General features: G+C 41.2%; 2 protein-coding genes across 5 annotated transcripts; both read left to right on the top strand.

Moving 5' to 3' along the window:
- Positions 1–955: 955 nt before the first annotated feature.
- On the top strand, positions 956–11,783 carry LOC147624498 (uncharacterized). 3 transcript variants are annotated; one of them, XM_086819513.1, is made up of 5 exons: positions 956–1,627; positions 1,715–2,793; positions 2,917–2,980; positions 10,667–10,886; positions 11,405–11,783. In XM_086819513.1, the coding sequence occupies exons 1-2, from the start codon at positions 1,029–1,031 to the stop codon at positions 2,781–2,783; spliced, it is 1,668 nt and encodes a 555-aa protein (XP_086675639.1). In that variant the 5' UTR covers positions 956–1,028; the 3' UTR covers positions 2,784–2,793; positions 2,917–2,980; positions 10,667–10,886; positions 11,405–11,783. The 3 variants fall into 3 exon arrangements, with proteins under 3 accessions (XP_086675639.1, XP_086675636.1, XP_086675638.1); XM_086819510.1 differs by having other exon boundaries at positions 956–2,793; XM_086819512.1 differs by lacking the exon at positions 10,667–10,886 and having other exon boundaries at positions 956–2,793.
- A 5,373-nt stretch (positions 11,784–17,156) lies between these two features.
- On the top strand, positions 17,157–19,219 carry LOC147624497 (epoxide hydrolase 2-like). 2 transcript variants are annotated; one of them, XM_086819516.1, is made up of 5 exons: positions 17,157–17,307; positions 17,431–17,639; positions 18,044–18,196; positions 18,364–18,611; positions 18,714–19,219. In XM_086819516.1, the coding sequence occupies exons 1-5, from the start codon at positions 17,238–17,240 to the stop codon at positions 18,958–18,960; spliced, it is 927 nt and encodes a 308-aa protein (XP_086675642.1). In that variant the 5' UTR covers positions 17,157–17,237; the 3' UTR covers positions 18,961–19,219. The 2 variants fall into 2 exon arrangements, with proteins under 2 accessions (XP_086675642.1, XP_086675641.1); XM_086819515.1 differs by having other exon boundaries at positions 17,158–17,307; positions 18,026–18,196.
- The last annotated feature ends 2,750 nt before the right edge of the window (positions 19,220–21,969 follow it).

The following is a 21,969-nucleotide window of genomic DNA, read 5'->3' as shown; positions in this document are numbered from 1 at the left end:
TTCCCCATGCGTAGAACTTTGTATAATTGTTGGGGAGGTGCAGATGGATCAAGTGATTCTTTCAAAAGACATGCAAGGAGGTTAATCATTTTATCTCTCGTGTCCCACTGACGAAACCCGTAGTAAATGCCAAAGAATATGTAGGGATGGGTAATTCATTTCGACACATCCAAGTAGGATGCCCATGTCATGTACGCGTGGGATACACTGACCTTTCATTGGGATTAATGAGATTGGAACAAATATGAAATTAACGAAAATGGGCAAAAAGCTTTGTTAGCTTCTGCCACTTTATGGGTCTCCTCTTTCTTCCATACGGCACTACCAGAATTTCTGGGAGCATCCATTGATTCATCACTCGATCCCACAAGGTATTGTAATGCGTTTCTATGGCATCGTGGGCCTCTTTCTCGGATTCTACCCATGGTGTATCGTATTTTGGAACGTGGGCAGCGGATACAATTTTGATAAACTGGAAGGAATCTTCAGTAGCACGACATATAGATTGATCAGAAAAAGGATGTTTTTGATAGTGAAGATGTGTCATGGTGGAGAGGAAAAGAGGAGGGAAAAAGTGGACTAGCCCCAAACACTTGAGCTAGCTGTCGCTACTCTCTCTCCATCCTTGCATAAGTATATGGCTAGGCTTACGGCCTACTCTCTCTCCATCCTTGCATAAGAATATGGCTAGGCTTACGGCCTGCTATTTGTGGGCATCCTCTCCATCATTTTGCTCTCCCCAAGCACTAGTCAGTGTGTACGACCCTTTTATGCTTGCTATGTGAATTGTTTGTTTTGCTCATTGTAGCCGTAGATTTTAGAAGGGGGGCCCTACAAGAAAGGGTCCTTTTTAGCACACGTGGCTTTTCTTTCCCTCTTTTATCGCCAATCACTTGAAACCAGGCTGATTGCACTGCCTTGCTTTTAAACAAAGGGTGAAGAAAAAAGAAAAAAGAAAAAGCATATAAGCATATACAATGTGGAGGGAATAAAACCCCTCTTCAGATCATCGAGGGCACAACACCACGATGGCGTCAAGGGAAAGGAAGAGAACGAAGCTCAGGCATGATGAAGAAGAAAAGTCCTACACAGGGTCTCAGAAACAGCAGAGTCAAAGAGATGTAGAGCAGGAGGAGGAAGCGGACTGGAATAAGCTTGGCGGGCTTAGCCAGGAAGAAGATGGTGGCTATGGCTCGATTCAACAGGAGGAAGATGGCGGCTATGAGGAGGAAGGCGCGTACTGGAAGCCGCATTACAGGTTGAGGCCGAGGAAACATAACAAGCCCTTGGTTGAGCTCTCCGACTACGAATCATTCTTTGTTTCTCCTGCACAAAAACCCTTTCGGTTTGCCCTGCCCTGCGAGATTCTGGATTCAGAAGAAGAAGCAGCAGCAGCTTTTGCAGAGTCTCTGCAGTTTTCTGTAACAGAGTTGCAAGCACCAGCTGCAGCTGCTACGGGGGCTGTGGATCTGCAACCACCCATATCACAGCACAAAGTCAGGCATGACGGAGATGGATATGGGCATGGAGATGGACATGCGCATGGACATAAAGATGGCCATGGTCTAGCAGCCTGTGGTCAGAAGCTGATGGACTCTAAGCTTAGGATCATGGCAGCGAGATTGAGGTATGGCACGGATATCTGGTCATTAGCTGCTCAAATTGTTAATCCTTATGAAGCCTTACCCTGTGTCGCTGTCCGTGTTCTGAATAGGGCATTTTTTAAGATGTGGGAGCTTATGCAAACGTTTCCTACCCTTGTGCCCCCCATGGCTAAGAAGCCAAGACTTCTGTCTGCTCATCTCTGTGAAGGACCTGGCGGTTTCATCCAAGCAGTGCTCATGAATAGGTTGCAGGATGCCAAAGGAGGGAACTGTTCTAGGGTTGGGAGCCCTTCTTCTGTGATAGATTATGAGGCTGGTAGCAGTCACAGGAAAGAGCGTGGTGATGCTTGGTTTGCAATAACGTTGGCCACACCCCACAACGGTGACAATGCCTTGAAGATGCAAACAAAAAAGCTAAAGGCGTCCACAAATGAGTCTGTGGAGGGCCATATACACTATGGGGCTGATCAGTCGGGCAATATCACAAACCCTAACAATATCTCATCTTTTGTACATTATGTCTTACAGAAAAGTGGTGGGGAGAAGATGTATCTGATCACTGGAGATGGGGCATTTGATGTATCGGATGATTTTGCCTCACAGGAGCAGAGCCACTCTCATCTCTTGTATTGTGAGATGGTGATGGCACTACAGCTTCAATGTCCTGGAGGGTCACTGGTATTAAAGCTTTTTGATTGTTTCACTGAGACAACAGCAACTATAATCTACATTCTTGCTTCCCTGTATACAACAGTGGAGATAGTCAGGCTCCGCACTTCTCGCGTCTGTAATTCAGAGCGGTTCTTGGTGGCCCAAGGGTTCCGTGGTGTGCCACTTAGTTTAGAGCACAAACTTATGAACGTTAGTGTAGCTTGGTATGAGTTTGTCAGAGAGGGCTCTTTAGCTACAATCAGCATTTCCAGGCCACTGCCTACCTCACTGTTAGATGCTTTGAGTAATAACAATGCAGCCATAGCGAGTGAACAAATCATGTCCATCTCGCGGGCAGTAGCCGTGGCAAGAGATTTGGGTGAGAGGCTTGCAATTACAAGCACTGCCCAACATAAGGGGATTGTGAGTATATTGCGAAGAAAGTTGAAAACTCTACCGAAACTGCAGATGAATGCGTGCTCTCTTTGTGAAGCTCTTAGCATTCCTTTAGCAGACTCTTGGGCATAATGCAACCATGGTAAGTTACTACTGATGTGCAAAATCTTGTTTTTAATTTTGAAAATCTTGATGAGATTAGGTCTGTGAAAAATATCAAATGGATTGATGGAGTGTAAATCATTTGTGTGTTTGATGTCTGCAGTCACCTAGTGGTGTGAGCAAGCTTGGGATTGTAATCACGCTTGTTGGTGAGCATTCAATGTGAGGTGAGTTATATGGATAATTTTTTGTGCTTATTGGAGTTTTGTAACCATGTCTATTTTTTACTTGCTTGATGCTATTTATCAGCTGTTGTTTCTCACATCTTTTTCCTCTATTATTGCTCTTCTGAGTTCTCAAAAAGGTTAAGAGTTAAATTTGGCAACTTTTTGAGAGAGGTACACAACCCACCTCTGTACTTCTTGTTGTTTGAACTTGTGTGCCGTTGCTGGGAACACGGAAATAATTGCTCCAGCAAGAACCCTCAGACACTCTTGCCAAGGAATAACAGTATTGTCAGTATGTGTCTTGAAGGGTTTGGCTCAGAAGTTAGCTGTTATGAAAGTTTTTTTTCTTGGTCTTTGGATTTTTCTCTCGTGCCTCTCGTGAAAGCTTTCTTGACATTTCTCTCTTCCAGGCTTTGTCCAAGTCTCACCTATTACTTTCACCTCACGGATGTCCGTTGAAGTTGATGTCATGAACTGAGTGAGTCCTTTTTTATGACATCTCTACAAAGGCACTTAACATATGCCAGCAATTGAATCCATTAGAACCTTAAAGAAGCATATTCTCATATGATACATCGCAATGGTATGTTAAAATAGTTGAGACATTGATTGAAGGGCAAGGAACTTCACTCTTAATCTTCATCATAGCTGAGTCTGCCCTTCATTTTTGGAGAAGTGATAGAACTGAGTTGGATGGCTTATCTAGGAAGATGTATTTACTAGGGTGATTTATCTTTATACATGAACCTGCACCAACTCTTGGGTGCTGATGACGTGAATGGGGTCATAGCACGTTGTCTATGCTATGCATGATTGAGCTTTGTGAGTAGACTCCCATGGAGGCAAGGTAGCACTTTGGTTTTTGTTGAGTTTCGAAAATATGTCACCGTTTGGCCACCCAAATGGTCCTCTGCAATCTCGTGCCATTTTATGAGCGTTGGGGGGGGGGTGCAGGCAACATTTGTGCCACCCTTATTGAGGCTAATGTGTGATCCAAGCGTTCGGAATCCCAGTTTTTGTGCCCATTTTGTGGCCAATGCGTGGATGCTAGTGTACGGGATTCTTGTTCTATGCTTTTGATGAGCCAAACATGTGCTTTGAAATGCCAATGTTTTACATGCTCAATGATCGGGAGATTTGTTCTTAACAAGGTTGCACATGCACACATGTTTGCATGTTTGAAACAATTTTTGTGTGAATTGTTTCAAGTGATTGCTTGCTATGGATGTCTAGTTCACGGGCTTGGGACGCTTACCCGTGAACCGTGTGAATGTCCATTATTTTGACATGTTTTGTGGCGTGTGAACATGTGGTAAGTGTATCCCAAACCTTTGTTTTAATTTATTAAAATGCTCTGTAATGGTTATAACCTTTGCAGGTTCACACACATTAAAATTTGGGTGGACAATTTATTAAAGTGCTTGGGGTCCAACTTCTTGTTTGGGCATTCTGGTGGCCATGGAGTGTGGGATGGGCACCTAGCAAGTGAGAGGGGACCTCCAAGTGGCAAAGTGTGGGTGTGAGCTGTTTTAGGGCTGTTCTAGGCGTCAATAGTGCATGTTTGTGTCTATGGGCAGTGCTCGTGACCAATCCATTGATGCTTACGTGACAAGAATTCATTGACGACTCTGCTACTGCCTAGTTTTGTGTCCAACTTGTGCCAGTCCTTCATCATTTTCAGCATTCCCATCACTGTGAAGCTACAACCCAGGTTCTAGTTCAAGCCATAGTGACAGGGGGACGGAGGGACGCCCACGTGGGACATGGGAATGCCGTCCCGAGCAGAGAGACCTGCACACTGGGCTGGGGACGGGACGGAGGGGACGTGACCAAGGGACGGGTGTTCCCCCCTTTGGGAACGGGGGGACGTTGTCTGCAGGGGACAGGGACGGCTGCAACAGCTAAATCTTCAGGCATTTTTTTTCAAATAAACGGCTACTAGCCGTTAACACTGGCCATTTGAGAGAGAGAGAGAGAGAGAGAGAGAGAGAGAGAGAGAGAGAGAGAGAGCAACACAACTATATAATGGGCTTGGAGCCACTCCTCTTCTACTCAAGCCTTCCAAGACTTGAGTTCCTCTCCACGATCTCCCTCTCCTACTCAAGCTTTCCTCTCCACTATCTCCCTCTCCTACTCCACGGTCCATCACCTTCCTCTCCACCCTCTCCTACTCACTACACCGTCCCCACCCCCCGTCCCCGTTCCCTACCTTTAGCCGTCCCTGTCCCCGTCCCCATTCCCGTCCCCCGTCCCTTGGTAACTATGGTTCAAGCACACCCGTGATGCGTGTGGACTTGGAACACTAGTTTCACTCTAGTGAGAGATGGGGAGTTGTTAGAAAGGCTCTACATCGACGAAAAAATTGATGGAAAATTGACAAACAAGTATGAAATAATTGAAAGCATTTACTCAATGGTAAGACCTATCATTTGATTTCTCGTGCCTCCATTGCTTAAGCTTCCTCTCCCTGGTCTCTCTAAGAGTTGTTCTATCTATCCATTTACCTCCATCCTTGACCTCTCCATGATGCCCCATGCTCCCTATTTGTCCGTCTTCGTACAATTTTCATGCTACTCACACGTCTACCTTAGTGCTCAACGCCTTACAATGGTCATTCAAGGAGAAAAATAACTATGAAAAAATGCTTTTGTATTTTTTAATTAACTAAAAAAAAACCATGGTGATTGGTGTATGCTTAGTATTGAGGGAGAGGCCGTCCCAGTTCCGGCCCTCAGTGTGGTGTCATTGTGCAGTTGTTCATTTTCAACATTGTCTTTGTCTTGTGTTGTTTTTCCATTTCATAAGTATTTTAAGTGTTAATTATTTATGAGACTGTGCCCAAGTAGTGCTCACACTCGACTGGGTGAATTACACTTGGCATTATGGACAGAGTAACCAACCTTCTACTTTGTTCTTCAAATTGATCATTGTCTTACTAAAAAATGTGTCATAAGTGAGTTGGTAATTATTAGATAGCCCATGGAGCATGAATTGTGATTTGTATATCTTTTGAGTAGCTAATTAAGCTAGAATGCTCATTTCTATATATGGGTGGCCATTGGCTTGAACGCCCAAAGTTTTTAGTCAAGTGGTCATAGACCAGATGCCCAGATGACTGGTTTACCCCTCTGGGTGGCCAAATTGACTAGAACGCCTAGATGAGTGATGAGTGGTTTCGAAGGCAAAACGAGATACTCAAATCATTTGGACAAACCATGAACAAGTGAATCTTTACAACGAAGCCTTCTTGAACCTAAAGCATGTAACTTCTAGAATCTAAAGAGTTGCTAGTTTTGGTAGACTCTGATGGAAATTTCGTTCGCATCAAAACCTCTGGATTTTTGCGAGGATCAAGAGTTACTAAAGCACCTTTGTCGAATTCTTTATGAGTTGGGATATTTTTAGCATAGAAGATTATGGAAGAATCACCTCTTGAATTATGACATGTGGTATCTAGATTCTAGAATAGGACATGTGGCAGAGACAAGTGTCCCTATACTTGTCATTTCATCTTACACTTGTCAATTTAGCTTAACACTTGTCAATTAAAGTAACCACTTGTCATTTGAAGTGTACTCTTTTTATTCTAGAGCATTGAAGTCTCAAACCTATGAATTGGAGTACTTCTCTTCATTTGGAGAACGCACTTCTCATCTATTGTAAAGATTTAGGCACTTTGTGTCCGTGGTTTGATTCAATAAATTCCTGCAAAGATGGAGGAGCTTATTCTCCTCTCAGTGAGGTCTCGTTTTTCTTTTCTCTTTTCTCTGAATCCTACTTTTTTTCATTATTTGTGATTGTTGATTAAGTGGGTTTGTTATAAGTAGTTCTTCAATTTTGTCACTTTCATGTGTCCTTGAATTGCATGGTATCAGAGCTAAGTCTTCTCTTGTGAGAACTTTCCGGGGTGACAGAATTTTTGGCCAGCCCACAGATTACATTCACCATGTCAGGAGAAAGAGAGAAGAGTATTCATCAACAAGATGGAGGCTCTCGACGTTCTTTGATGGTGTCTTTTTTAGACTATGAGAAGATTCAAAGGTACAAAGAGCTCGAAGCAGATCCAAAGATTCAAGCTTTGATGGAGAGAAGAACTAAAGGTAAAGTTCTTGAAGACTTTCTTACTAAGAAGGTTGCTACGATTGATGGTGGTGTTGTAGCGAAAGCCTATCTCAACATGAAAGGAGTCTCTACTTCAAAAAAGTCAAAGATCATGAAATTTACTTCACCTACCATCATCAGAGGAGGTAGTCAAGCTGTAACCTCGAAGTCCCGTCATACCCAAGCCGCCTCATCTTGTCCTAAAAATCCTCACAAGGACATGGAGAAAGCCAAATTACCACAAATGTCCATGGTGGCTGATTCGTGTAAGGTTGTTATGGCGAAAGGAGTAGCGGTTCATGAAGTAACTTCACAAATAGTTGCCAAGGAGGAGTTCAAGCCTGCAGAAAAAAGTGTCAAGTTTGATGCTTGCGAGATTCTCAAAAAGCTATTTCTTTCATTAGGCAATTCGATGCTGCTTATGGTGGTGAAGATTATTAGAAAAGTCTAAGATCAGGATGGCGAGAATACACTTGAAGGATGTTGCCTTGAATTGGTGGCTCAAGATTGTCCATGAAGAGAAAGAACCAAAAACATGGAAGGACTTCAAGAGATGTTCAATAAGAAGTTTTTACCTTCATCCTTTGAAGTTGATGTGCAACAGGAATGGGATGAATTGAAGTAGAAGCAAGACGAGAATGTTGAAACTTATATCAATAAGTTTGTTGCAACCTCTCTTAAATTCACCTCTCTCAATGAAATTCCCTTAAATATGGAGATGAGGGAGTTTATCCATGGCTTACATCTAATGCTTCGATGGATGGTCAAGATAACAAAATTGGACACCTTGGAAGCAACTCAAGATACAGCCATAGAAGCAAAAGGATTTCATATGCCTTGGACACTTGGGAAGTCTTACAAAGAAGAGTCCCAAAACAAGAAGGCCAAGGTGTTTGAACAAAAGAAAGAATAACGAGAGCAGAAGCCGAAGGATGGTGGTAAACCACCTAAGGCAATAATGTATCTTTTGATGTGGGATTTGAAGGAAACTCTATTCCCATGAGATCCCATGTACAATGAAATCGTCTGTTTCCTAGTACTTGCTTTTTGTAAAAGACTCTAAAAATAAAGAGTCTGGTCCCTCTCTAGTTTGGATACAGAGATGATTGATCTCTTAAAAAGGTATGAAGATTGTTTTGCAGATTCTTTACCAGATGAACTACCAATAGAGAGGCTAGAAGATCATCAGATCGACCTCATTCCTGGGAGTTTGCCACCTTACCGCGTAAGCCTAGCCTAGCAAGAGGAGATTATGAAGCAGGTAAATGAGCTATTGGAAAAGGGTTTGATTAGGTTTGGTTCTTCGCCCTTTTGCTCTCTGGTATTGTTAGTCCAGAAGAAGGATGGATCTCTGTGCATGTGCATGGATTATAGAGCCCTCAACAAGATTACTATAAAGAACAGGTTTCCCATACCTAGGATTGATGATATTGTAGACAGGTAGGATGGATCCGAAGTGTTTAGCAAGATAGACTTGAAGAGTGGCTATCATCAAATAAGGATTGCTCGAGAGGATGTGCACAAAACAACGTTCATGACTACCTTTGGGCTTTACGAATTTCTTGTGTTACCCTTTGGTCTCATCAATTCCCTTGTCACAGTTAACAGGATGATGGATAGAATCTTCAGAGCACATTGAAAATTCAAAGGTACATTCTTTGATGATATCTTAGTACATTCTAATGATGAGGAAGTGTCAGAAATTTACTATTTGGGCCATATAGTGTCCAAAGATGGGATTTGGATGGGTCCGGATAAAGTCAAGGCTATTATGGAATGGCCAGAGTTGACCAATGTGCATGAAGTTAGAAGCTTTTTGGGACTATACTCTTACTATAGAAGGTTCATCAAGTGGTTTGCAGTGGTTGCCGTACCATTGCATGATCTGACAAAGAAAGTAGTGGGGTTTAGGTAAGCCAATATGGAGAAAGAAGCTTTTGAGCCTTTGAAGTTTTATGCCAGTAAAGCACCAGTATTGATTGTTCCATATTTGGCAAAGTTGTTTATTGTAGAATGTGATGTTGTAGGTGAATGTATTGGTGCAGTCTTAAATCAAGAAGGGCATGCAGTTGCTTATGAAAGTAGAAGATTACAAAATTCGGAAAAGAATGCTCCCACCTATGAAAGGAAATAATGGCCATCATCCATGCTTTGAAGATTTGGAAGCATTACCTCTTGAGTGGTGAGTTTATCATCAAAACAGACCATCAAAGCATCAGGTATTTTCTATCTCAGCCTAAGATGTCTAAAAAGCATCTTAGATGGGCCAACTATTTGGCATAATTTCATTTTCGGATTATGCACACTTGGGAAAGAAAATAAGGCAGCTGATGCTTTGTCAAGAAGACCCCAGATACATGTTGTCTCCATAATCTATCATATAGATTTCACTGTTATGAGGGATATGTATGCTTTTGATGAAGATTTTCAACTCGTGTGGGACAAATTGCAGCATAGTGAAATAGTGACCTCTTATGCCATCAAGGATGGATTTCTGTTAATGCAGGACAGGTTTATGTGTGACAAAGGATTTCAACTCTAAAGTGATGGAGGAGTGTCATGCTCCTCCTTACATGGCTCATCGTGGTATTTTAGCCACAACTCAGGCCTTGGAGATGTATTTCTTTCGGCCAAGTATGAGAGGGTGACCTATATGGTTGCAACATCACCATCCGGCTGCTGTACAGTTGTTGTACAGCCTCTTGTGCTGCCCCTGATCAGCCCCTACTGCTGGCTGGCCTGTTTTGAGCTTGTCGACCCCTTGCTGGGAATTGATTGAGCTGTTTTAGGGCTATTTCAGGTGTCCGTAGTGCCTGTGTGGGCATCGCCGGTAACCAGTCTATTGAAGTTTATGCGACAGGAATTCATCTTCAACTGTGCTGCTGCTTGGTTTTGTGCCCAGGCGTGACCTCTGGTGCCACTTCTTGATTTTCAGCATTCCCATCACCGTGAGGCTGCAATCTAGGCGCTAGTACGGGCAAACCATTGGCATGTGTTTACCCGGAACACTGGTTTCCAGATTGCTTCACTCTAGTTAGAGGTGGGGGTTTGCTGGAAACGCTTTATATCGATGGACTCATTATCGAATATATTGCGTGGTACATGTTTTCGTGTTTCTTGTTTATGGTGAATTTGGCTTAAGAGCCTGTGGAACATTATAGAAAATAAAATACTCCAATAATATATTTAGTATTTAGGGGGAGGTCAGTCTGGTTCTTTCCCTAGTGTGGTGTCACCATGCAATTGTTCATTTTCAGCATTGTCTTTGGCTTGTGCTGTTTTCATTTCATAAGTGTTCCAAGTGTTAATTGTTTACGAGATGGTTCCCGAGTACTGCTCACACCCAACTCCGTGAATTACAAAATAACTTGAACGTTCCATTGGGATACTCGTCAGACGCTTAATTTTTGTCATACATCTGACAAATAATAAGTGCATATCAGTATCCATGTAGAGACCTATGCTTCCACTAAATCAAGGCATTGAAAATCTGGAGCATAACAATGTAGTCTCATGAGTCTCTTCTTTTGGGATCGGATTTTTAGATGTTTTAGCTTGATTCAGTGCTTGCTTTTATGATTTCAGGTGTCCCCTCGAGAGTAGTGGGAGCAGGAGCCTCAATAGGCAGAGGGAGCCTTTCCAACAAAAAGAGTCACCAAGTTTTCAGGCATAGTTCATGTGATGTGTTGAAGCACAGTTTGGTCAAAGCAGTGACAACACTCATTCTAAACTGTTCCCTTTAATTCATTGGCCTACCAAGTTACAAGGTTATGAGCAACTTCAGCTTATAGCTGTAATCACAGAGGTGCGCAGCCCAACAATTTAATCCACATGTTGCAGTGCCGCTATGTTGACTTGCCTATTGCTTTATGAGCAAGGAGAGAGCAATGTAGTTCACAAGGAAACAAGTATTTGCTTATGTAGCATCTTGTATCAACATCTTATGTAGCCCTGTAGCCATAAGGTTTGGGCTCACATTTAGTTATGCCAAATCAATCAAGTTGACTGGGGTGTAGAGTAGGGTTCAAAAATATCCTGTCACATTAAGTGGTCATTGATTTGGGCTGTCTCTTCCAACCATCCATTATGCCTCTATTATTTTGTGGAAGGTGTAGGTGTCGACGTAGATCTTGGTTTTTGTTTGTCAAGAGATATACAAGGAAGAATTTTGAATGCAAGTGTATATGTAGAGTGCATATATACACATTAAGTGTAAATGTGTGCATTTTTGTATGTCCAGATGCCATTTGTGTATGTACATGATGTAACGGTGCAGCTATATATTCTTTTACTAATGACACTATTGTTTGTGTGGTCTTTTAGGTGTCTTGACATTCAATGCTGATCATACAGAAGTACGGAGAGAGAAAGCCTTTTTGGTGGGAGTTATTTTCACTACTGCTTGTCTCCAAACTCAAAACTGTTTTCTGTGTTGCAATTTTTAAGAGGTTCCAGCTTTGAATCTTGTTTTCTTGCTGGATTATGAAAAGTTAGAGAAAATTGTTTTGGTTTTCATGCAACTAAGCTTAAGAGGACCACCCAATGTATGCCAAAGAGGGGTTGTACATCACCCCATTGGATGGGTAGGTTGCTTGGTTGCAAGCAGACCAAGAGATGCGACGTAGTTGCAACATGTATACATGGTTTAGGACATAAACTTGGGCAAAAGCATAATATCGAGAGATGCAGTTTTTAGAGGAACAAACACCAAGTGTCAACTTTGTGTTAGTAAATTGTGTATTATCTCATGTTTAGTGCTTAATCACATGCGTTCTCCTTTCTCCTTTCGGAAAGCTATACTCAATTGTACTACGTCTTGGAGAAGTACATGACACACCAAGAGAGCAAAAAAAAACTTTTTATTATTATCAATAAACGTGTAAGATTTCGTTGTAGGAATTACAACATGCTAAAAACAGATTAGCAATAAAAAAGGACCTAAAAAATAAATGCATGAGATTACACTATGGTTTTGACTATAATATCCTATTTATTCAACAAAAATAGGCACGATTTTCTATTATAGGGTATGGATGGGGTATGGCTTTGCCATCTAATATCCAATTATCCAATGATTAGGCATGATTTTCCATCATAGGTCATGACACACGGTGCACTTGATGCTCACAACACAGTTTTGATTCAGACTAAAGTAACATCTTCAGAGGTCGACAACATGAGCAGTAGCACGAACACCTATAACGGCAAATCATGGGGACAACAAAACCAATGACAAGCAGAACTAGTTGCTCTGGAAATGGAGAATGAAGATGAAACTTGAGTAAGGCCTGCAAGTGCCCATTCAGACCTAGTGGTCAGCTTAGAGTAAGGTTATACCTTGCTGGATAGCACACCTAGTGGTCACCTTTAGATGGGAGAGATGAAGCTAGAGATTACTTGGTGGTGAAGCTAGAGAGTACTTGGTGGTGGCCAAACTCGAAAAAGAGGAGCAACGCCAAGGGTTTTACTGTAAGGGGGGTGCGCCAAGAAGGCGTCAGACAACCTAACATGCAAACATCATGACAACGGACTGATGGGTTGCTTTGATGGTCTCAATTGATACCCTAAAAATGGAAGAAGATTTCATCATGTGAAGAGACTGTACAGAAGGATATATTACTGAAGCAGCGTCCAACAGGATCCATGGTAGCCAAGCCCTTGCCGCATGACCGCTTTGAGAAGCTCCGAGGGAAGTTGGGGATGTAAACGATTTGCGGCCACGGCGATTGCGACGTAGCCTTGATACAAGCAAGACATAGCATTGTTTTACCCGCTAGAATTATGAAAAAAAGATTTTTTTATTGCCGTCTTTTTACGCATTTATTTATTACATTTTTTAATTATATAATTGGGCACCTGTATACATTTGGGAAAAAACCATGTATAGTTTGAGAAGTTGTCTTTTTTTTAATTAGTTAAAAAATGTTTTTTCTTTTTCTAAGAAAAAACTACCAAAATCTGTTGCTTCAACATTTCTTGACGTAATAGTATTGTTTGTTATCTCATGTTTAAGCTAGTCATATTGCTTAAGATAATCACACTGCTAGAGAACTAGTTTCCTTTTAATTTTGTAAGTTGACTTCTTTATCATGTATGATGCAACTCTTTTTTAGTTATGTATCATATCTAATGTGTTGAATTTTTTTTTTTGTAGTTTGTAAATATTTTTCATCAAATTTGTAGTTTGTAAATATTTTTTTTTGTAGTTTGTAAATATTTTTTTTTGTAGTTTGTAAATATTTTTCATCAAATTTATTAAAGCACAAAGTACTCAAAGAGCTTAGCTAGCAATTTTGAAGCCTTCCATACCATTGTAGATGAACTCTTTCTAGTCCTTTTCACTATGGACTCATCTAGCCCAACTACGAGAAAAAAGATGCTCGTATAGAGTTTTCTTGCACTAACATAGTTATCATTGATTTTAGTCTATGATGATGTAACCGTTAGTTATTGATTATAGCTTGGAATGTAGAATATGGCATAAGTTTAAAGTGATTTTGATGAATTTAGACATGCGATCTAGCATTTTATGCTCCTCTATCTCTTGCTGGTTGTGCAAGTATGGAAAGTTGATTACATTAGGGTTCTTCTCCCAAATCTCACTCCAACTCCACCACTTTATTTTAAGCATAAAGGTAGGATTAATGCACATGTGCTATGGTGCATGGCAATATTCCCTCCAATTCCTGCTTGCCTAGAAGTAGGGATTTCTCTAGCACATTTGTAGCCCATAATGCTCTTAATCAGTTTGTATCTCAAGTGCGCTATTTGGCTTGTTATAAGACTACCAATACTTTCCTTTAGATGGTGATGCCTCCATTTAGAGAAGAACCGACTTTGGCAATTATTCTCACCTCAAGCACCTTGGAGCCAATATTTTGATTAGTTTTTGGATCCCCATGGGCCCCCTTTATTGGGTGAAGCGTACCACTCTAAATCCCCACCATGTGGAGGATAGATCATTGGGTGATGTTTCCTCTCTTAGCATTGAAATTTCCACATGCTCTAAGGGTGGATGTGTTTCTCTTTTTCCTCTCTTCAATCTGGTTCACTAAGGTGGGGGTGGTTTTGTTGAGAAACACGGACTGAGCTCTCCTAATGATAAAGTAGCTACCTAATCAAATCCTAATCTTACACTGATGACTATGCTGATCTAAGGTGGATAGAAATGACGAAAACTTGTGTGATGAGTGTGTGCTAATTAAAGTTTAGACTCATGTACAATTAGACACCAAGATGAATTAGCTTGGGCTTGTACATCAATGTGGGATAATTCTCTTTGCTCATGTGGCTTCATGCTAGACTTTTCTCTTGCTTGGCTACTCATTCTCACTCCCTACCTCTTCCCTTGTGCTCAATGGTGCCACATTTCTCAACAGTTTTAAGAATCTTCATAAACCTAGCTCTATCCCACTCTATGGTTGTATCATCTATTTGAAGTGTATGTGCAAAGCCCATGACATCCACCTCCCCTAGTCAATCATTTATAGAGTTTGTCATTATGAAACAAGGTCCAGTGAAAGAGGTTTAGCTTGATGTGTATGCATGTCTCTTGTGTATTCTCTCCTTTATCTTTATACTACATGTTACGTTCCGCATCGTCCTTTATAAATTTACCTTGGCCTTTATTCTCTTCTTTGGTTTCTAAGGTGGAGAGGGTCCACCTTGGCTTGTGTTGGAGGGGCCATCTGTGTCGGTGTACAGATCTTTAGGCTTCATGTAGTTGAAGTGGTAAGGCGTGGTTTATCTCATCATCATGATCTTCATCTAGGTAGGTAGCATAGATACCCTAGTAGCTTTATGTGTTATGTATAATAGTAAGCTTGACTGCCTAGTGTGAAAACCAGTTACTTGTATGTAATTTTTGACAATAAGAAATACACAATTATTCCCTTGCAATAGTTTTCTTGTGCGTTCTCCTTTCCCACTTCTTGCTTCCTTGTATGCTTTTGAAGTCATGCTTGCTCGATGGATGCATGCTTGAATAGGTTTGATTGTAGGTTTCCCTCTTCAATCTTCTTCTCCTAATTTTTATAATGGAGAACCATCGTGAAAGAGCATCTCTTCTTGCCTCCATCTAGGCATTGAGAACTCTCCCTTCATCCCTTTGGCAAGGAGCATTTTGGTGTGACAACAGGGTGAGGACGTGACCTACGAGCTAGCGCACCGATTCCATTGAACCCCCCAACAACAAGGAGGCATTTGGAGACAGAGGTACCTCATCGCATTTGGTGACGAAATCGCATTCGCCGAGATCATCTCGGAGAAAATGTTGTGGTGCCTATGGTGACCCATGGAAGGCCAATTTTCCCCTCCCATTGAGTCCTCCTTCACTGTATCTAGCAATGTGGAGCTTGGTTGGATTGGTTCCGGAGGTAGAGACTCCAAAATTGGTTCTATTTACTGCCTCTTAAGAATGGATATTGGTTTGTTTAAGGCCTTGGAAAAACTCTAAGATTCCCTCACCTATGGTATATGGTTGGCTTAGGGATAGGGTGGGCGGGGTTAGTGGTTCGTTACTCGATCACTTTCTCTAACACTAACTCTAGTTCAGCTTGTACCATCCTCACAAGCTCTTAGGCTTGTTTCATTTTCTCTAACATAGGATTGGGGTACTCCTTCAGTTTCTTTAGAAGGTTCTTTTGTAGTAGTCTATCATGTGTTTCTTTTCTTTGGAAAGAGCGAGTTTGAGCAGGTGATTCACTAGTTGTCTTTGTAATAAGGGAGGCCAGTTCAGAGCTCTTGTCCGAACCACTTTTGATAGTCACAATGTTGTTGAGCGAGAGATCACGGTTGTCTTCAGAGCTCTTGTCTAAACCACTTTTGATGGTCATGACATCGTTTCCCTTGATAACTGATCTCGCGACAAATTGATCCTCCATTGGATTTTCACGTGCTCTTGGAGGTCTTCTTCTTCTGAACCTTTGGTTTTGGATCATTGGGCTTTTTAGGGACTACACTGTAACTTTTGAGGCACGTGCTCTTGGATGTCTTCTTCTTTTGAACCTTTGGTTCTGGATCAATGGGCTTTTTAGGCACTACACTGCAACTTTTGGGGCTTGTGCCTCTAGCTCTTTAGATGCTTGTTTCATGGTTGATGTCTCGGATTTTCTACTTATTAGCTCATGTTCCCTACCTAAGAGCTGGTTTGGCATGGTTTTTGATGATTTTTACGATTTTTAATAGATGAAAGTAGAATGCCTAAATGCAAAATAAACTCCAAATCAAAATTAAATCGAACAAACACTACACCAAATGCTCCAAAATCATATGTTTCTCAGAGTGTGACCTCCTAATCAACACTGGGTAATATTGGGTAATCCCAATAGCTTGGAATGGACGAAAAAAGGAAGCTAAGTCCTAAGCGGTGCCAAACTTAGCCTTGCCGAAGCATGAGTCATTGGGTCTTGCCCTCGAGCCCCAAATGAAACTTTCCATTGTGCTCGCTACTTGATGTCTTGATGGAGTCTTGTCTCCTCAAACCGCACACACTTAAATGAGTGCTCATCACACGGATGATCGCATAGACCCGAAACTGAATTGATGAGAGGATTCTTGGTAATTGGATGTACTATTGTCTAGGGAGATGTTGTCACCAACTACTCGCCCTGATCTCAAGTGCATAATAGAATTCACACAACACTCAAATGGAACTTTTATCGAAGCCTTTGATCTGCCAACATGCCATACATACATACATACATGCACATATGCATACACACACATACACACACACACACACACACACACACATGTATGAATGTATGCATGTGTGTGTGTGTGTGTGTGTATATATATATATATATATATATATATATATATATATATACATACATATATAGAGACGCGTAGACACACACACATATACATATACATATATGTTTGCATGTATACATATATATGTATATGTATATATACCATAAACTATTTGAACATTAACTAAAGATATATATTTATGTGTAAAATTTACATAAATTTTCAAAGCAGTCGTCTTCCTTTGCAACCCTGTTTTCAAAGCAGTCGTCTTCCTTTGCAACCCTGTTTTCAAACGAGTCGCTATATATGAAAGGCTTTTGTCTTGATTTTCAAACTAGTCGCTATATATGAAAGGCTTTGTTGCTTGTTATATATATCATATCCTGGCGTGCAAGGCCACATGGAGGGAGTGACTCACAAGTATGTGCCAACCAATGGCATCGACATGCACATAGCAGAGCTTGGCTCAGGTATGCTCTCTCTCTCTCTCTCTCTCTCTCTTTCTCAGCGCGCGCGCGCACACACACACAAACACCCCTCGCTCTCTCTCTCAGAGATTTGCTAAGCAGCTTGCGATGTGCTGTCCCCTCCAGGCCCTACCGTTTTGCTGCTGCATGGGTTCCCGGAGATCTGGTACTCATGGCGGCACCAGATGCTGGGCTTGGCAGAGGCCGGCTTCCATGCCATTGCCCCTGACCTCCGAGGCTATGGCCTCACCCTCAACACCGACCCTTCCAAAAACGACTGGCTCGACTCGGTAGACGACATCCTGGGCCTCTTGGATGCCCTTCAACTAGACAAGGTAAACCCCCGCACATGAGGGTTTACCCCCCCCATGTTGCTCGGCTCATTGGGCCTCCCCCGCACACCCACCATCTCATGTCCTCATCTTGCTTCTAGTGCTTTTTTTCTATGCTTGAATAATCACTGGCTATGGGGGTCTCTAGTAGGGTCTTAAATGGGCTCTCATTGATATGGTTGTAGTGATGTGGGATCATGTTGTTTGGTTCATTTTATGGCAAAGGTGGCCTTGGGTGGGCTTGTATTCCTTGAATAGTCACTGGCCGTGGGGGTCTCAAGTGGGCTCATGTTGCTTGAATAATTGGCTGGCTATGGGGGCCTCAATGGGGCCCAGGTTGCTTGTTATTTTTGCAGAGAGGTCTTGGTTCACATGCTTTCTCACTGCAGGTGTATGTTGTTGCAAAGGATTGGGGAGCTTTCGTTGCCTATTGCTTAGGATACATGCACCCACATCGCATCATAGGGCTTGCAGTGCTGGGCATCCAATTTTTCAAGCCTACAGCTCTAAGCGACATGCGTCAGTATTTTCCTGCTGGTCATTACGTTAAGCGGTGGGCGGTAAAGTCTTAAACTTTTCATCACTAATCCCTATGCAAAGCCATGCAGAATTCAAGAAGAGGGTGTTTTTTGTGTTTATATGGGTGCTTGTTTACCCCTCATCACCACGCGAATTCAAGCAAAAGCCTGTAATTCAAATTTTTCAGTATGAAATGATTGCTTTTCAGGAGGCAGGTGTTCCAGAAGCCGATTTTGGTCGGTTCGATGTGGCCACGGTCATTAAAAGGATCTACATTTTGTTCTGCAACAGTGAAATGCCAATCGCTTCAGATAATGAGCAGACATTGGACTTGGTAAAACCCTCGGATCCCCTGCCTGATTGGATGACACAGGAAGACCTGCAAGTTTATACTGAGCTATATGAGAAATCCGGCTTCAAGTATCCAATGGAGGTTCCTTACAGATGCTGGCAAAGGTAAGGTGGAGGTGATTGCACAGAATGCTTCTGTTTGCACCTCCTCCTGGTTGTGGATGATGTATGTTGACGTGATTCTTCCCACGTCCATTCTTGACACAGGGCCTCCGAGAAGCTTGTCGGTCAGAAGGATTTCACCATTCCAGTACCAGTCTTGTTGGTGCTTGGCAACCGTGACTATGCCTGCCAAATCGGCAGGATGGAACAACTTCTGGAGACAGAGCCAGGCCTCTTGCCCAAGCTGAAATTGGTTCCCGTAGAAGAGGGCTCACACTTTGTGCAGGAGCAGTTCCCCAAGCAGATAAACGAGCTAATTATAGGTTTCTTTACCTCACAACAATCTGATTGATTGTATCAATATATTATCTGACCAAACATAAAATCAGTTAAGTACATGTTGAAAATAATGTAATCTTGAATCCAAGTTGTGTATTAGGGTGAGCATATACCTTGGGTCTAGGGTTGTATGGTTTATTCCTGAGGTCTTGAAGGGTACATAAAACTAGGTGGTGTGTAGATTGTGAGTCTTTTCTCAAAGAACGGTGCATGGTGGTGTTATACCTATAAATATGAATGCATCCTCTGGATCATATAAACTTTTTGTTTCAAAATTTGTGCATTTTTGAATTATGCTTTATCCTTGGTGAAGGCCTGATCTCCCACACAATGCCTACACTTCGAACATGGTTAGATCCTTGATTTGAACTTGCTATAAGGGAAATAGTTTTAGATTTAGGTTTAGCTTTGTCGTAGCTACTTAAATTGGCATAAAATTAGGTTGAATTAGTGATAATTCGTCGTCAATAAAGGCCCAACATTTGTACAAAATGGATATTCATTAGGTTAGTTGATGGCTTTTTGGTTTACCTTTGATACGTCTCTTTCTCTCTCTCTCTCTCTCTCTCTCTTCGCAAGCACCTTTTTTACTTCACAAAGAAACTACCTTTCTCTTTCTCTCTCTGCTTTTAGCAGGTGAGTCTCTCTCTCTCTCTCTCTCTCTCTCTCTCTCTCTCTCTATATATATATATATATATATCACACACACATATATATATTAAAAAGAGAACGATTCCAATCATTTTCTTCTTTCTTCCCCATTTGCACAAAGTTTGCTACATTTCAAGCACAAAATAAGTGCAATGAAATTTCAAAAATTAATGCTAACAACAAAGGCAGCAATCTTTGCATCGGCAGTGATCTTTGTAGCAACAATTTTATTCCTTTTTTTCAATGGGATTTCAAAACCTTAATTTACAACTTTGGTTTCCTAAGGTCAAAATGATTATCTTCTTCGAAGTCAAGGTTTTTTTATAAGGCAACTACAATCAAAGTTAGTATGAAGAAGACACTCCACCATGTGATCTCTAAAGCGCTCTCTTAAATCTTAAGTGCAAAAAAGAAAGGAGCACTTAGTTATTTAAAGGCTTCTATAAAACCTCAGTCCTCTCAACAGTTGTCTTGCTTTGTGGGTTGGCATTACACTCGTCTTAAGAAGCAACAATCCCTCTCTCTCCATCAGAAACACACCACCATTGGGGGCACTTCACAACAACAAATTTGATGGTCTCCATAGATTTGCATCACATTTTCAAAGGCACCTTCGTGTTCCTTTGAAAAGATTTTGAATATTAGCGACAATGGTTTGGTTATTGCAACCTTAATTTCGAAGAATTTATAAAACAATCATTCATCCACACATAACCCTATTTAAGGAAGTGTTTATACACATCCTTTTGAGATTGTTTGTGAGTCATTTTACATGCTTTTCAGTAATGAGAGCATGTCATATACATCTTATAGATCTAGCTAATGTCAAGTGGAACTTTTCAATTTTACACAAATTTCATAAATTTTCAAGCATGGAATCTTGTAATTGAACAAGACACTCATTCTCGAGTCATAAAGCTGACAATTAAGTCCTCCACATGTAAAAACATCATAAGCATTGCATTATTGATCGAATCAAGCCATCTCCCTTCGACGAGTCTTCGTTGGTTGAGAGCATCTTGATGATCAGCATGCATGTTTGTGGCACTTATGAGCACCAACTTGCACCATACAAGCCTGTCTGAGATTGTAGCCTCCATGAGAGAGACGCTAGCTACATTGGAAGAAATTTTTTCCCCGAAAGCCCCCTTTTGATGGGATGTAGCCGAGCTAGAAGCTACACCTTTAACATAGAAAACCCTATGATGTCAGGGCTCGAACCCATGACCTTTTGCTTAAGGTGCGTCGTGATAAGTTGAGCTACTCGGGCAAGTGCCCGCTGAGAATTTCAACCAGAGTACAAAGTGTGGCAAGTCTGATCGTTGGGTTTATAATCACTAAATTAAGATAGATTGGCAACATTCTACCATTAGCATGGAGACTTAGTCATCGAGAGGCGATGTGTTTCAAACTATGCTTAGATAGTCATGTCTTGCAAATGCATGGAGAGTACAACCACGAGCTTTGGAGGCTTATCTTGCAGGAAGTCATTACTCTATAAGTTTATATATTAGAATGAGGTCTATTGTCCCTACCTAGGATTACTAGATCATGGAAGGGTGTTGTATATGAGGGTCGCTATATACCTTGTGTCTAGGGATGTATGGTTGTTAAGCTACTTACATCTTGGCATATGGACAAGTTTCATACCCTTTGAAAACTTATAATTGGAATACAATTCTTTATATTCTCAAGTTTTTATTTCAAGAGTACAACTTTGAGTACTTTAATCAAATAGTTTGTGGCTTTATTGAATCAAGTATGTTTTCTTGCATCATTACTATCAACACTAAGTGGCATTGTGAGGAAACTGGTACTATTATGGCTCCTAGAAGGTAGAATAGGTTAGTACCATGTTATTGGAGTTGGAATCAAAAGATCATGTTTTGAAGACATAGTAAACTTTTAACCATTTTGGGGCTCAATGGATGTGAATCATGAAAATTAAATATGAAATAAATAGATAAATTCAAATAGAATAGCTTTAATTTTTTAAACCTAATCAAATTAATAGATAAATTTGAATGCAATAGCTTTATCAAATTAAAGATAAGGCACTTCATACCACAAAAGGTGCGAAAGAAAGTAGCTAGCCTCATTAGCCTAGATTAGCCTAGAAAACATGGATTAGCCTCATTAGCCTAGATTAGCCTAGAAAACATGGATTAAGCAAAGATTACCAAAGATGAAAGAGATTAGCCTATGATTAGAGAAAAAGAAAGGTAATTACCATTAAGAAAGTGATTATCAAGATTCATATCAAGGTTCATATGAGATTAGTTATATACTAGGCCACCCTTTCACACTACACTTATTAATGTCCATGGGCATGCCCAACCCTAGTCCTAACCCTTGGCCCCTTTCACATCCC

Source organism: Cibotium barometz, chromosome 25 (genome assembly GCF_041138505.1).
Source record: "Cibotium barometz isolate CiBa-2024 chromosome 25, ASM4113850v1, whole genome shotgun sequence".
Taxonomy (NCBI): Eukaryota; Viridiplantae; Streptophyta; class Polypodiopsida; order Cyatheales; family Cibotiaceae; genus Cibotium; species Cibotium barometz.
This window is presented reverse-complemented; position numbering and strand designations above follow the sequence as displayed.

Coding starts and splice junctions, on each gene's coding strand:
- LOC147624498 (XM_086819512.1), top strand. CDS start 1,029: ATGGCGTCAAGGGAAAGGAAGAGAACGAAGCTCAGGCATGATGAAGAA.
- LOC147624497 (XM_086819515.1), top strand. CDS start 17,238: ATGGAGGGAGTGACTCACAAGTATGTGCCAACCAATGGCATCGACATG. Junction 17,640..18,025: donor ATGCCCTTCAACTAGACAAG/GTAAACCCCCGC, acceptor TTCTCACTGCAG/GTGTATGTTGTTGCAAAGGA. Junction 18,197..18,363: donor ATTACGTTAAGCGGTGGGCG/GTAAAGTCTTAA, acceptor ATTGCTTTTCAG/GAGGCAGGTGTTCCAGAAGC.